Here is a 13,574-nt window from a genome sequence, read left to right on the forward strand (position 1 = left end):
CAAATTTAAATAAAAAGCTCTTTGTGCCGCACGCCCCGCCGTCCTCTCCCTCCCGCCCGGGGTGCCGGCTGCTCCGAGGCCCTGGGGCCCCAGCCTGCGGCCCGGCGGCGGCGGTCGGCGGGGGGAGCCGGGACCCCGGGCAGCGCCGCCTGCCGGCCCGGGGTGCAAGCCCGCCGGCTGCTGCTGTGGGGCGGGCGGCAGAGCTCCGCTGGGGTCGCGGGGCAGGGCGAGGCTCGGGGTCGCCGGGCCCGGAGGCAAAGTGCGGGCAGTGCGGAAGTGTCCAGCATCTGGACAGCCGCGCCTGGGTTGGCATCCAGGCCGCGCCCGCACCCACTGGCCGCCTTGGCGCGCTGACCCTGCCTCACTCTCTCCGTTGGTTAAACAGGAATAAAGACAGTGCCCAGTTGTGCATACGGAGGTCTGAGGACTCCACCACGATTTAGGACACCAACAAGCACTTAGCACAGTGCCTGGCACAAGAAAGTGTTGATTGTTATCTGGGGTCGAAGGGCCTTGTGAGGACCCACGCTGTGATTTTGCACATAGATAAAGAAGCTGGGCCCGGGGCTTTTAGGAGATTTACTACCCCCTGCATCCCATTCTGATCTCGAAAAGGAGATCTGGAGCCCAGGTGTGTGGCTTTGCATATTTCTTAGCCTCTCAGAGCCTCCATTTCCTAGTCTGTAAAATGGGATGAAGTCCCACGGGGTCATTGTGAGGATTATATGAGAAGACACTGATGGAGGTTTAGGAGGAGCCTGGAGGCCACTTCACACCCTGGAACCCCCAGAGCCTCTCCTCTCCTGAGGGCAGTACACCCACCATTGCCCTCCTCAAGGCCGGAGGTGGGCCAGGTACGAGCCTGCCAGTGACCTTCATCCTCTTACCCAAAGGACCCCAGTCTGGGCCAGGCAGACACTTTCCCGGGCCTTGGGCAGTTTCCTCCCCCTTTCCATCCACTCGGGGTCCCCACCACACCCGGACACACCGGGCATTGTCCTTGCTGGTGGCTGAGTCTTGCTTTCTTCACCCTTGTCTTTCTAGAAACTGACAGAGACGTGGAAGTCTTTGCAAGGAAACTTTATTCACTGTGGGCTGGGGAGAGAGAAGCAAGGGGTCCAGGGGCAGGGGAGGGGCCTCCCCCAGAATGGGCCCTGGTCCTCCCTCAGGGCCGTCCAGGGACCCACTGGCCTTGGAAGAGTCCCAGTGAGTCGAGCTGCCTGGGTGAGGTCTCTGCTGGCCCACTTCTGCTTCTGCAGCTTCAGCTTTCTCAGCCCCCATCAGGCCAGCCTCCGGGAAGCATTGGGGCGGGGCCGGAGCGTCCTCATCTTCCTGCTAGGCCCCCTTGAGGTCGGGGATCCCAGAGAAGAAGCAGAGTCTGCAGGAGTGCAGGTGACTAGCAGCCAGGGTACTGGGGGTGCTGCAGCACCTGACAGACCCTCAGACCCTGCCCACTCCCTCCTCCCGCTGGGCAGAGACCCCTCTCCAGGGCTCACTCAGGCTTGTCTCCATCAGCTGAGCTGCATCCTTGCTTCCAGGCCACTACCTCCAGGAAGCCCATCTGGACAACCCTACTACCCCTAGACAACTCTGGAGGAGAGGCTATACTACTCAAAGGCCCCGGTCCATATGAGGCTCTATAATCCTCCTCCCCCACCCCCCTGCCCAGTCCAGGGCTGGGCACACCGCAGGAGAGAGATGGCATTAGGTGGAAGTCAGGGAGGACCCCAGGCAACGTGACATTGCAGAGGAGGGGTTAATGTCTCTTACATATGGATTTGGTGAGGAGGGGTTGCAGCTTTGGGGACCTCTTTTAAGTGACCAAGCCAAACAGGATCTCCTTGGGGTTAGGAGTACAGACTTAGAGTCAAAGAGCCTGAATCTCAGTTCTGGCTCTTACTAGCTATGTGATTTGGGACCTATAACTTAGCTTTTCTGGGCCTCAGTTTCCTCATCTGTAAAATGGGTGTACTGATGGTACCAACAGCCGATAAAGTTATGAGGAGTCACTGCACCAAAACATCTGCCTAGCAGCTTGGCAGCCCTCCAGAGGGCTTCTTTCCTCCCCTCTCCACCAGCCCCACAGCTGATTGATTTCAGGTGACTGTAGCCCCACCCAGGCCCCTCTGGGTGGCCTCTTTCCCCAGCCCCTCCCAGGCCGTGGGGGCCCAATGGAGAGCCCCGCTGCTGACTGCAGCTCAGTCTGGCCTGTGTGGTGTAGCTGGACCCTGCACCTTCCCGCTCCTACGGCCGGTGGCCCACTCAGAGACACCTGTCGGGCCATTTTCCCTTTTGGGAGGGTGAAGCAGGCAGGAGAGGAGATTGGCACTGGGAGCCCCCCACTCTGCATGGTGATGTCTTTCAGGACACACGCTGCTTGTGCAAATAGGGCCTTTTGCAGCCCCGTCCACTCCTCCCTCGCCCCACCAGCCCCCAGCACAATGACACTTCTCTAGGGCAGTGGCAGATGGGGGCACCTCCTTGCCCACCTGGCAAGGGCCCCTCCTGAAGGGGGGGCAGCGTCTACTCTCTACTGCAGTGAAACAGGAAGCCCCCCGAAGCCCCCTCCCTGCTGAGGGGCTCTGAGAAGCCAGTCGAGGACTCTTCAGCATGGGTGAAATTGGAATAATGGCACCTACCTCAGCAAGACCCAGAGAGACTAAGCCTGGCACTTAGTAGGTGTTTAATTAACAATAGCAGCCATGCTGATGATATGTGATTATTAGGCCCCAAAACGGCCAATGGGATGTTTTTTCTGTAACATCAGCACCATCGTCTTAGAACTCCTACCCCAAGTTGGTTAATAGGAGTTAAACCTATTATATTAAATAGTCTCTAAATTTTTCAGTAAAACCATTCCACGAACACGGAAAGAAAACCTAACAGTACAGAACAGTGCATCCCTAACATCCCAGCTCCCAGAGGGAGCCTTCCCACACGCACATCCAGAAACTCTTCATTCACAAGCATCCTTAGGACGGACGCACAAATCGGATCACACTCGACTGCCTGCTCTGCAATTTATTCTATTCTCCCAACAGCATACACTGGCCAACCCTCTAAATGAGCTTATACAGAGAGATCAGCCACACCAGTTTTTGCAGCTGCATAGTATTCCACAATATGGATGGACCATAGGTTCCTTTCCATTTCTTTACACTCTTAAAAAAGAGATGCTCCGGCGATCATCCTTGTACATATTTCTCTGGGAACTTTTCTCCTAGTGGTGCAATTTTCTTGTGACCCAGTGTATGTATCTTTTACATTTCGATATTGCCACATTTGAAAAAGTATTGTACAATTTACACCCTCCAACCAACAGTGTTTGAGAGTGTCTTAAAATAGACACACGATGGTAGAGAACGGCACCCAGATGGCCAGCTGTGTGAGATACAGGCCATGGAGCATCCAAGGAGCCCCCTGAGAATGGCAATGGGACCGGTCTGCTGCCCTGAGGGCAATGTCCTAGGCCTGCGCAGGCTGGTGCCCAGGGGTGCACTGAGTCAGAGGGGAGTGGGGCCCACAGGGGTGCTGGGGGTGGAGGGCAGGCCGGCATGGCTGGGGTCCCGCCTGAACGGTTCCCTGCGGCCATTGTCTCTGCCTCGCCTGGTCTCCTTGGGGTTTACTCAGGGGCCTTTGGGGAGGGGGCTGGGCAGGAGGAGGAGGAGGGTGTGCAGTCCTCACCAAAGGCACCCAGGAATGTGTCCCAGGAGGGAGAGAGGAAGGGGGGGACCCATCCCTGGGAGAGACGGGACGTCAAGAACCCCTGACTAATGAATAGTGAGTGTGCCCTTGAACCTCGCTGGGCTCCGCCATTCTCAGGCACAGAACAAGAGCCGAGCACGTCTGCGCCCAGCTGCGCGGGGACGGTGGCGGTTCATCTCAGACACTTTGACAGGCCGGGCCTTTTCCCTGCATAGCTCAGATCTGCCTCCCGGCTCCCCTGGCAACAGCACAGCCGCGTGGCTCCCAGGTCCAGGCCCTGCCTGCTGTGAGCAGGAGGAGGGAGGAAGAGGAGCACCAAGGGGAGGACAGCTGGGGAGAGGGAGCCGTTAACTCCTAGAAGACTGGAGCCCCTGGCTTCGGCAGCCTCCCGGCATGCTGCCCCTGGTCCTCCGGGGTGGAAATATGGATGGCAAAGAGCTTCTGTTTGCTGGAGACCTGGCTAGAGCACCTCAGGCCCAGAACAGGCACATGGTGTGACAAGGGCAGAAATGGTGGCCAAACAAGCAAAGGCAAAGGTCTCCGTGGGATGGGTTGGGGCACGTTCCCCAGTGCCCCCGCCGAGTCCCCGATGGGCAGGACGGGGCGCGGAGCCTGCACAGTGCCCCGTGCGCAGGTCCTCCTCCGTCCTGACCCCTGATTGCTGTGGCCCGGGACAGTGGCTACTGCCTCTTCCCTTCCTGCTTGGCTTTTCTCTTCCGATGATCTTGAGTGTCCTGGGGTGGTGTGGCTCTGTATTCCGGTCCTGTGACCTTGGCAAGGCCCTGATTTCCTCTCCGTCTCCATTTTCAGAGAAGCTGAAAAGACGCTGTCCCATCGCACCTCACAGGACAATCTAAAGATAAGAGAGACAACATGTGAGAAGGAGCTTCGCACTCTGGGGAGAAGGGTGTCCTATAAATCTCATTCAGGTATTATTAGGGCTGAAAGTAGGTACTTCTGCCCCCTGGGGCCAGGGGAGGAGCCCGCCCGAGGTTGTCTCAGAACCTCCCCAGCAGAGCAGGCTGGAAACTCAAGGGCAAGAGGTCAGGAAGGATAACGGTGGATGGCTGTGGCCTTTGGGGCCCCTGGCTTCAGCTGGGACCAGGAGGTAGGAGAGAGCGACCATACAGTTTCAAGGTATTTCATCTGTCTTATTTCCACGCCTCACAGCGACTTTATGAGAAAGGCGTGGTTATCCTCAGTTTAGAAATAAAGACACAAAGGCTCAGAGAGGTTAAGGGTCGGTCCAAGGTCACACTGGTTGTACAAGGACCTGAGCCCATGTCTGCCTGACTCCATGGCCCGCATTTGTGTCAGCTGTCCCCCTGGCAGAGCCACCCGGCTGGAGGTGCTGGGAGATGGGCGAGGCCCCGAGAAGCAGCACTTCTCCCCTGGATTGCTTCTCAGGCTTAGAGCTTCTGAGTCCAAGGGCCCTGGCCTGGGGGAGGAAACCCACCCTGCAAACCCATGCTGAGGGCCACCTGGTGCAAATGGCCATCAGGACAGACACTCAGACACCTGTCAGAGCAAATGGAAACAGAAGAGAAGGCTCCAGACCAGAGGCTGGGAGCAAACTCAGCTAAGACTTGTGCCCTCTGACCTGAGTCTCTCTCTGGGCCGGTTACTTCCCAGGCTCATGTGACTCGTGAGATGGGGTTTCATTGCCCAGCTTCTGGGTGAAGGTGCCTCCTGCATCCCAGGGCAGCCTGAAAGGGAAAGCTGGTTGGCTTCCTGTGAGCCAGGGGACTGGGACCAGGGGGTAGTGGCTGGTAACAGAGGAGAAAAAGCAGGAAGAACTTCCAGATTCCAGAATGTCAGAGCCAAACGGGAACTGACGCGCCATCCTATCCAATGCACCTTTTCTAGGTCCAGAGAGGGAAAGGGTTTGCCCAAGACTGCTCAGCAGGAAGACAGGCTGGAGTCCAAGTCTCTGATTTCCAGGTAGGTGGGGCTGTGTCTTCTGAACCCTCGTCACTCTACCAGGACATCGTGGGCCCTCAAAGACAAAGGCCCACCCAACGAGGCAAAGAGAAGAGTCAGGTAAAGGAAGGCACTGTTGGCAAAGCACACCATGCATCAAGGGGGGGCTTCAGGAAGCCCGGGGCTGAGGGCAGACGCTGCCTTGAGGTCAGAAGCCTTCCTGGATGACAGGACACAGCTCTGTGCCATGGCTGACACCACCGCTCTACTCCACCGCCAGACAGCAGGAACCATGAACCTCCTCTGGCGGGTGACAAAACAGGTGCGAGGAGGTGAACCGGAACATGGACAGTCCCCTAATCCTGACCCACAATGCTTTTGAGAAGAAGGGAGAGGACAGAGGGACAGCTCCAGGGGACATGGGGAAGGTCCCCAGAAGCAGCTTGTCCCCACAGAGCCTGGTGGCAGAGCTGCAGCCCGGGGGTGCCTGGAGCCAGGAAGGACCTCAGCTGCCTGCCCTCTGATGCTGGGTCCCCACCAGGTGCCAGGCAGACCTGACCTGCTCAGAATAGACAGGGGATCCGGGGATCCCGCATGCTGCAACCCGGGCAGGAGCTGCCCTCGAGGGAGGTCTCTGTGCTTGCTGATGCACAAACCCGTGATGGAGCAGGAAGACGCAGACAGATGAACTTATCTCAGCCCAGCTGTGCCCTCCTCCCTGGGCTGATGGTTCGGGCCAGCTGCCATTCTGACCGGCCGGAGCCCACAGCTAAAGATTCCGTGTTTCATTGCTGTGCTCGTCCCCCAAATCCCAGCTACGCTAACTGACCTGGAACAGCTCAGCTCCTCAGACCTGAAAATCAACCCTGTTCCGCGTTCCCCACATGCTTATGAACGTTCCTCACAGCCACTCCATAGGGAGGACGATCAGTTCCATTTTACAGATGAGGGTTTAGAGGCTCTGAGACATTTGGGGGACTGCTGCACAGTGGCGCCAGAGACAGAGCTCTCCGTCCTCCTCCCTGGCCAAGGTCCTCCGCCTGGACCACCCCCATCCTCAAGAGCCAGAAGCCTCTGAGCCAGCAGGGCCTGCGCTCAGCATCCTGCCTCAATCTCCTGACCGCCGGGCTCTCTGGCTGCTCAGTCTAAGCAGGGGCAGCACACTTGCTCAGTTCTAGATCAAATCCTGCAGCGCCTGACCAGCCGGACAGCATTTTCCCGGCCATTGTGGGAAGGAATACCTGCAACTTGGAGTGGGCGGGTGCGGCTAACTGGGATGGGGCTGGGGGAAGGGAGGGGCAGTTCCCAAACAATAAAAACTCAGCTGGGCAGAAAGGGCTGGAAAGCTTTCATCTCGGCAACTTTCCTCTTGAAGAACAGAGAGCAAGGAGCCGCTGTGCAAGCAGGGCCCGTGCCCCAGCCCTCTGCTGGGCGCCACCCCAGCCATGCTGGGGGGTCCAGCCTCGGGAGGGGCAGCCGCGCCTGGAATGCGATTCTCTGGCTTTGCTTGACGCTCCGTTAGCAGAGTGCGACTCCCAAGATCCCTGGCCACCTCCTAAAGCCGCTGCTGGCCCGCCCCCCCAGCACCACACTGATCACCAGATTAAGGAGCTCAGGGCTACAGCTGAGGCAGCTAAAGCCCGGGAGGCAGAGTGGGGGGGGCAGGCCATGGGCAGCTCTCCCCAGGCCCCGCCCACCCTGCCTCTGCCCCAACCCCTCCTGTGGGCCCTGACCTGAGCTCTAACCTCTACCCTCTCCTCCTCGTTGAGCTTCCTGTGTCCTTTCCAGGTACCCAGCTGGAGCAACCAGCAGAAAAGGGAAACAGGGAAAGGGTAGGAAAAGAGAGGGGGAGGGGAGAGGCAGTCCCAATGGCAGGAGGGAGTGTCCCGGGGGTGGGGACTGGCTCAGGGCAGGAAGGTAAGCACTGGAGAATGGCTGGGGCCTCCCCTGCCTGGACTGGGCACCGCCTGAGGTGCATCCCTGGGGCTCCCTGTGGGTCCCTCTGGGCAGCTGCCTGACTCCAGAGCAAGGTGCATCCCACAACACCTGAGGAGAGAGCCGGAGGGAGTGCCAGAGATGTGGGAGGCTGGCACCGAAGGGACGAGAGGAGGAATTTGGGCATTCGAAGCTTTTCCCTAAGACCCCAGCACTTCCTGAGACGAAGTCATCCCAAATCATTTAAAACACAAACCCAGGGAGAAAGGTCCCTTCTGTCTGCGTGGAGTCCTCAGATCTGTATGAAACGAGACAGGAAGGGTCCATCCACGATAAAGACCCAACGGGAAGGAACAGGACATTTTGGCACAGGGCTTCTGGGACTGAGTGTCTGAGGCTCGGACTGTCGATGACCCAGAAGCTGTGCCAAGAGGGCAGGGCCAGTAGGGCTGAGTTGGGGAAAGGCCAGGTAAGGGCCTGGGAGCCAGACCCATCACTGGATCTTGAGACCCTGCTCCTGAACGAGAGGGGCCATGCTCCGTGCCCTGCATCCCCCTCTCCTGGAGTTACTGTGAGGGGCTGTGGAGGGCTGGAAACTCAAGGCAAGACCCAGAAAGTTGTCTGGAGGCCCAGCTGGGCGGGCATCCAGCCTCTCCTCGGCCCTGTCCCCCATGCTGGGGCCTGCAGGGGGCGACGGGGACACACCCAGGGCCCGGCCAGCAGCTGCTCTCACTCCAGCTTCTCCTCTGCCGCCACTGCCAAGCTCCCTTCTGCTGGGCTGGGGCCTGCTTCCCACCCCTGCAGGGTAGGGGCGGGAGGAGAAGGGCTGGGGCTGCCAAGGGGGGTCCTGTGAGGACCTGAGAAGACAGGATCTGCCAGCCCCTGATTCTCTGCCTGCTCCAAAAACACAGGCCCACACTCCAGTGTCAACAAGGATGAAATCCTTGATATAGCACCCCCTCCACCCCCGGCCGGAAGTTGCTTGTCCCATTCCCGTTGTTGTGCTCTGACAGTGAATGCTAAGATCGCCACCATCAGACATTCTGAGCTAAAGGACCCAGAGATCCCTGAAGTGAACTCACTCATTTTGCAAGTGAGAAGGCTGAAGTTCACGGTGTGGGGAGCCCTGGTGGCCAGAGGTCACACGGCGAGTCAGTGGCAAGGACAAGCCTCCTGCCCTGTCTACCAGACCCTTTTCCTGTTCAGGGCCAGGCCTCTGCAAGGGCCTAAGAGAGAACGTCTCCATCAGATCCCAAACAAGATCCTGGCCCACCATGGGCGGCGGGGGTCTGGGGCCAGGGGAGGCCGTAATGCGATAAGCAGACTGGCCATCTGGCTCGGGGACAGAGGAGAGCCCAGACTGGCCGCTTCTGCTGCCCAGTCCCAGGGGGCCCTGTGTCGCGAGAGACAGATTGCCAGATGGACAGGCACTGGCCTGGGTCTGGGTGGAAGCCAGTGAGTTCCCTGCAGTCAGAGCTAACCAACTTTCATATGTGGTGGGGTAGGAGTGGCGGGGGCACAGGGAGCAATGCCAGGCGCCCCAAAGGGCAGAGAGACAAAAAGGCAGCGTGGGGGAGCCAAGATCCCCACCCCGGCTCGGAGCCTGGCCCCCCAGGTAGGCCCAGCCCGACTCTGCTCCACAGCCACAAACAGGTCCCCCTCCCGGGAAAGGCAAACACATCTGCCCTGGCACCTTCTCAGACATGCATGCAAAACTAATTAACATGGGGAGACATGCGAGCAGCCGGCCAGCTCCACACCCTCGAGTCCACGCAAACAAGGCGAGCCCTTGTCCGGGGGACGTGCACAAAGCTTTGTTGCTAATTTAGGCATCTGTCTCTGTCTGGTCTGGTCCTCCTGCCTGTGCTGGGGTTTTTCCCAGCCCCTTGGACAATGCTGGGAACAGGCCCGCCGATCCCTTATTCAAATCACACCCAGGACAATGAGCTCATTGTGCAGGCCACAGAAAAGGGGATGCTGGGGGGGTGGTGGGGGGGGTGGGCGGGTAACAGGGCATCAGGACTGGAGAAGGCGGGGTGGGGGGGGTGAAGAAAATGGGAACCCAGGAAAGTGTTTACTAACACAGCCCCTGCAGCTGCCTTGGGCCCCTCTCCCCTTCTCCGCCTAGCTGGCAGCAGGGGAGAAGCCCCAGGATGCAGAGGTGGGGGTCCCAGAGTGGATGCAGCCTTGTGTCTACCGGGCCAGCAGATGCAAAGTGTGTCTCCAACCTTCGCCTTGGTGCCCTCTCCCACCTTCAACTGTCTAAGCTTCCCCGGTGTGTCCATGGCCAGCCACGTTTTTCTATAGATTGGTTTGGGGGTTCTTTTTCTCCTTCTTGCGGACCAAGTGGTGTGATGTGCAGATCCTGACCGTGGAGGAGGAGCCGGGGCTGGAGCAGAGGTGCTGGCGGCTGTGCTGGGTGGGACCTGCTGTCTTGGCCATTGTCTTCAGGCAACGTTTCATTTTCTCCTCCTTCCCAGCTAATAAATTAGAGAGGAGATGGTGAGCTGCGAAGGGACAGGCTCCCCATGGACGGAGGCGGGCGGGCAGACAAGTCTGTGAGCTCACGGCAGATGGGGCTCACCCAGCTGCTCACACCACACCTGGTCAGACCCTCGTATGTAGCCCCACACAATGGGCAGCCTAAAAAAACTCTATATATCTACACACACACACACACACATATATAAATCTATACATAAACATATATATAAATCAACTGAGATCTCTGAGGGGCAGATCTGGGGCTTCGAAACGCTCCCCCTCCTTCCAAGGCCCCCCAGCTCCTTGTCGCACTGAGCACGCCTAGACAGGCCGATGTAAACAGACACACACAGCCTGACACTGACACGCAGACACAAAAAGAAACACACACACCCAGAGGCAGCCCCAGACACACACACTGACAATGGTGTAATGAATGCAGGACGGCGAGCGCATTCAGTCAAAAGCCCGCACCGCGGCCGCCCGGCACCAGGGGGGCTGAAAGGTTATGGAGGGGCTATAAGGGCCCTGGCAACCTCCTTCCCTGCTCCAGCCCCCAGGACCGCACGGTCCGAGATGGGAAGTGGGGAAGGGAAACACCATCTCAGCATCCAAATGGAGGCAAACGCCCCCTGGGACAGAAAAGTTTGGAACTGGTCGCAGCCCTTAGCCAGGCTTGTCTCAACCGCCCCGGAGAAATTTTTTTTTAATACTGAAAGATAAAGTGTGTAAAAGTCATGTTAATTGTCCTGCATTTCGAGACACATCTTGAAGTTGGGGCGAAGTGGAGCCTTGCCGGGTAGTTTTCCCCTTCAGGAGAATCCACAGGTCGGGGGACTGCTTCCTGCCATGAAAGTGCTTTTGAGAAGGGAATACAGGATGAAGAGGCACACAAGTGGTAAAGATTGCAGAGGCTCTTCAAGACGGGCTTCTGGGCATCCAGAAGGGACGGCTCCCTCTCCACCGGCCCAGAGCAGCGGAAATATATTAGGTTGAACCACAGAAAATTACCAATATTTGACCGTTTTGATCTACAAAAAAGAAATTTCATATGGGTCAACCTAACAGGCAGCTGGCTCCCAAAACCACCAGGGGTATTTTCCCTTTTTTATTTCCTCCCCAAACTGGGTTATTTTATTCCCAAAGAAAACATAAATAAATAACAGTAATCTAAGACCCAAGTCCACCTTGTGCCATCCGTCCACAGCCACATAACACCTCTTGCAGAGAGGTCAGAGCAGCTGCTGGAAATGAACTGTGAACACACACACGCGTGCGCGCACACACACACACACACACACACTCACATACACACACACACACACACGGCTCAGGGCCTGCGTCAGGATGGGACCCACCTTCCGACTCCTCCACCAGGCTCCTGCTTCTCCTTTCTGTCTTCCGGCTCCAGGCATGTCCTGGAGAGGACAGAAGGAGTATGAGACGAGAACAGCACAGGAAATGAGAGAACAGTGCTCCTGGCTTCTCCTCCAGAGGAGCGTCAGGGGCCAGCACAGGAGTCTGTGCACGCACTGTGTCCTGGAAGAAACATCAACCACGCAGCTTCAGGACTAAAGCACATGCTATCTACTGGCCAAGGCCAGCCTCTGTGCATATGACATTCACTCAAACTACCTCTAGCAGGGTCACACAAGGGAAGCCAGAATGGCGCTGAAGCCACCCAGTGTAGGGAAGGCCCATCCCTTGCCAGCATCTGGACATCCATGTGTCCCGTCACTCACTGTCACAGAACGCAGAGCACACGGCATCTTCCTGGGAAGTACTTTCACCAGCCTCTCCGGGGTTTCCCAGGGAAGCAAAGAGGAAGGTTTAGGAAGAAGAGTGAGTCCAGCACGCTCTGTAGCTCACTACCTGCTTCCTCCTCGTCCACACAGGACAGCCTGTTTCACACATGCTCACCTTGTCCACCAGCAGCAGAAGCCAAGGGGACGATATCTCCTAAGAGTCTCTTAGTGGCCAAGGACCTGAGGCTCCATTCAAAGATCTGGAACCACTTTCCATGCAGCTGGAAGTGGCCAGTCCCTCCCGCATCTCTGACAAGTGCTTTAACCACAAATGCCATGTAAATTCTGGAGTTTTATCCTTCTAAACACCCCCAACCCCCCCCCCCCCGGAGACCTCAACAAGAAAACCACCAAAGTAATAATAATAAGATGAAACCTGTGGGGCCTTCTCGCTCCCGGGGAGGCAAGTGAGAGAATGAGAGAGCCTGCAGTCCGGGCTTTAGGTCTGATGTGTCCATTTATATGGCAGGCCCCAACCCGGGGGCCACGTGGATGACTCTTCCCAACCCCAGATGTGTTGAGAGAAGGCAGCTGGGTGCCTGCCACGGCTGACTTACACGCAGGCTCCCCTGCCAACCCCTGCGCTCAGGATCCAGTCCAAGCAGAACCAGGATAGAATTTTGGCCTTGACGCCCCAAACAGCGTCTGATTTCTTCCGAGGAGGAGAAGCCTCCTGGACATGAACTCATCCAGATGTAATTCATCACTTGACCGCATTTAAGATGTTCCCTACCAATCTCACATGCAAATCTCTAGAGGTTACTGCTATGCTGACTCCCAAGATCAAAGTTGTTTTTTAAATGAAGAAAAGGCAATCGAGATGTCACAGTTCTACGGAAAACCAAAGGAATCTGGAAACTCAAGGTGCTAGCCCAGGCTGAATGGCAGCTTCAGGTCACCACGGGCAAAGCATGAAATGGCCTTGGATCTGCTCTCCCAGGCTCCTGGGGCATGGAGGCGGGCAGGGGAGCCAGGAAGCCACAAACTGGTAGGGACTGTCATACCCCCAGTGCTCCTCCCCTCCCCGCCCCCGAGCCTGCCCTTCCGTCCTGGATGGACAGGTGAAATTCCATATTACACAAGCTTCAAGTGCCAGGCAAGGGACTGTGGTTTTCTTCTCTGTATCCCCAAGGCCTTGCCTAGAGCTGGACATATAGAGCACGGTCCCTAAATGTTGAATGAATAAATGAATGTGGTAGAAAAAACACAGTCCAGCACAGGAAGGCATCCAAACCCCCAGCTTCATGGTTCCCTGGCAAACTGCAACGCGGTTCCAGGGCACAGCCCTGGAGGTGCTGGAGTCCAGGCCTGGAGCCATCAGAGGTGAGCCGTCCAGCGCAGTGTGCCTGCTTGGTTCAGGCTGGCCTGGCAGCGCCATCTTGCACCTGATGGCCAGACAGTTCCCTTAGCCTGCCCTCCGCCCCTGCTGTGCTTGGCCTCCGCCATCTGACCTGCTCTTCCGACCGAAATCTCTGGCCAGATCCTGCAGGACTCGGCCCTGCTGCTCCATGCCCCCTTCTCAGCGTGTTCAGAGAGCCCTCCCGCCTCCAAAGCCTAGAGGACCCGTCTGGGGACAGTGAGCCTTCTCTGACAACTCCACCCCAAAGGAATCCTTCCTCTCTTAACTCCCACGCCTGAGTCAAGCTACCCACCGCTTGAATGTGTGCCTCCTTAGGTTGGTTTCTGATCCGAGGGATCAGGGAGAGGTCAGGGGTTCCCCGGGGT

At 57.6% G+C, this 13,574-nt stretch overlaps 1 protein-coding gene across 18 annotated transcripts in view; it reads right to left on the minus strand.

Moving 5' to 3' along the window:
* Positions 1 to 3,006: 3,006 nt before the first annotated feature.
* Positions 3,007 to 13,574, minus strand: part of LOC139083067 (uncharacterized) — a 34,267-nt gene continuing 23,699 nt past the window's right edge. For 6 of the 18 annotated variants that reach the window (XR_011539614.1, XR_011539608.1, XR_011539624.1 and 3 more), the window contains 3 exons: positions 11,403 to 11,462; positions 5,306 to 5,411; positions 3,007 to 4,558 (listed from right to left, as the gene is read on the minus strand). Coding sequence is in view for 12 of the 18 variants with exons in the window: in XM_070617728.1 (XP_070473829.1) it covers positions 4,060 to 4,558; positions 5,306 to 5,411; positions 11,403 to 11,462 (665 nt within the window). In the remaining 6 variants the exon portion in view is untranslated. Of the gene's footprint in view, positions 4,559 to 5,305; positions 5,412 to 5,562; positions 10,041 to 11,402; positions 11,463 to 13,574 lie in introns of all 18 variants that reach the window. The other 12 variants (XM_070617807.1, XM_070617782.1, XM_070617761.1 and 9 more) reach the window with 5 other exon arrangements.

The sequence above is a fragment of the Equus przewalskii genome, chromosome 1 (genome assembly GCF_037783145.1).
Source record: "Equus przewalskii isolate Varuska chromosome 1, EquPr2, whole genome shotgun sequence".
In the NCBI taxonomy this organism is placed as follows: Eukaryota; Metazoa; Chordata; class Mammalia; order Perissodactyla; family Equidae; genus Equus; species Equus przewalskii.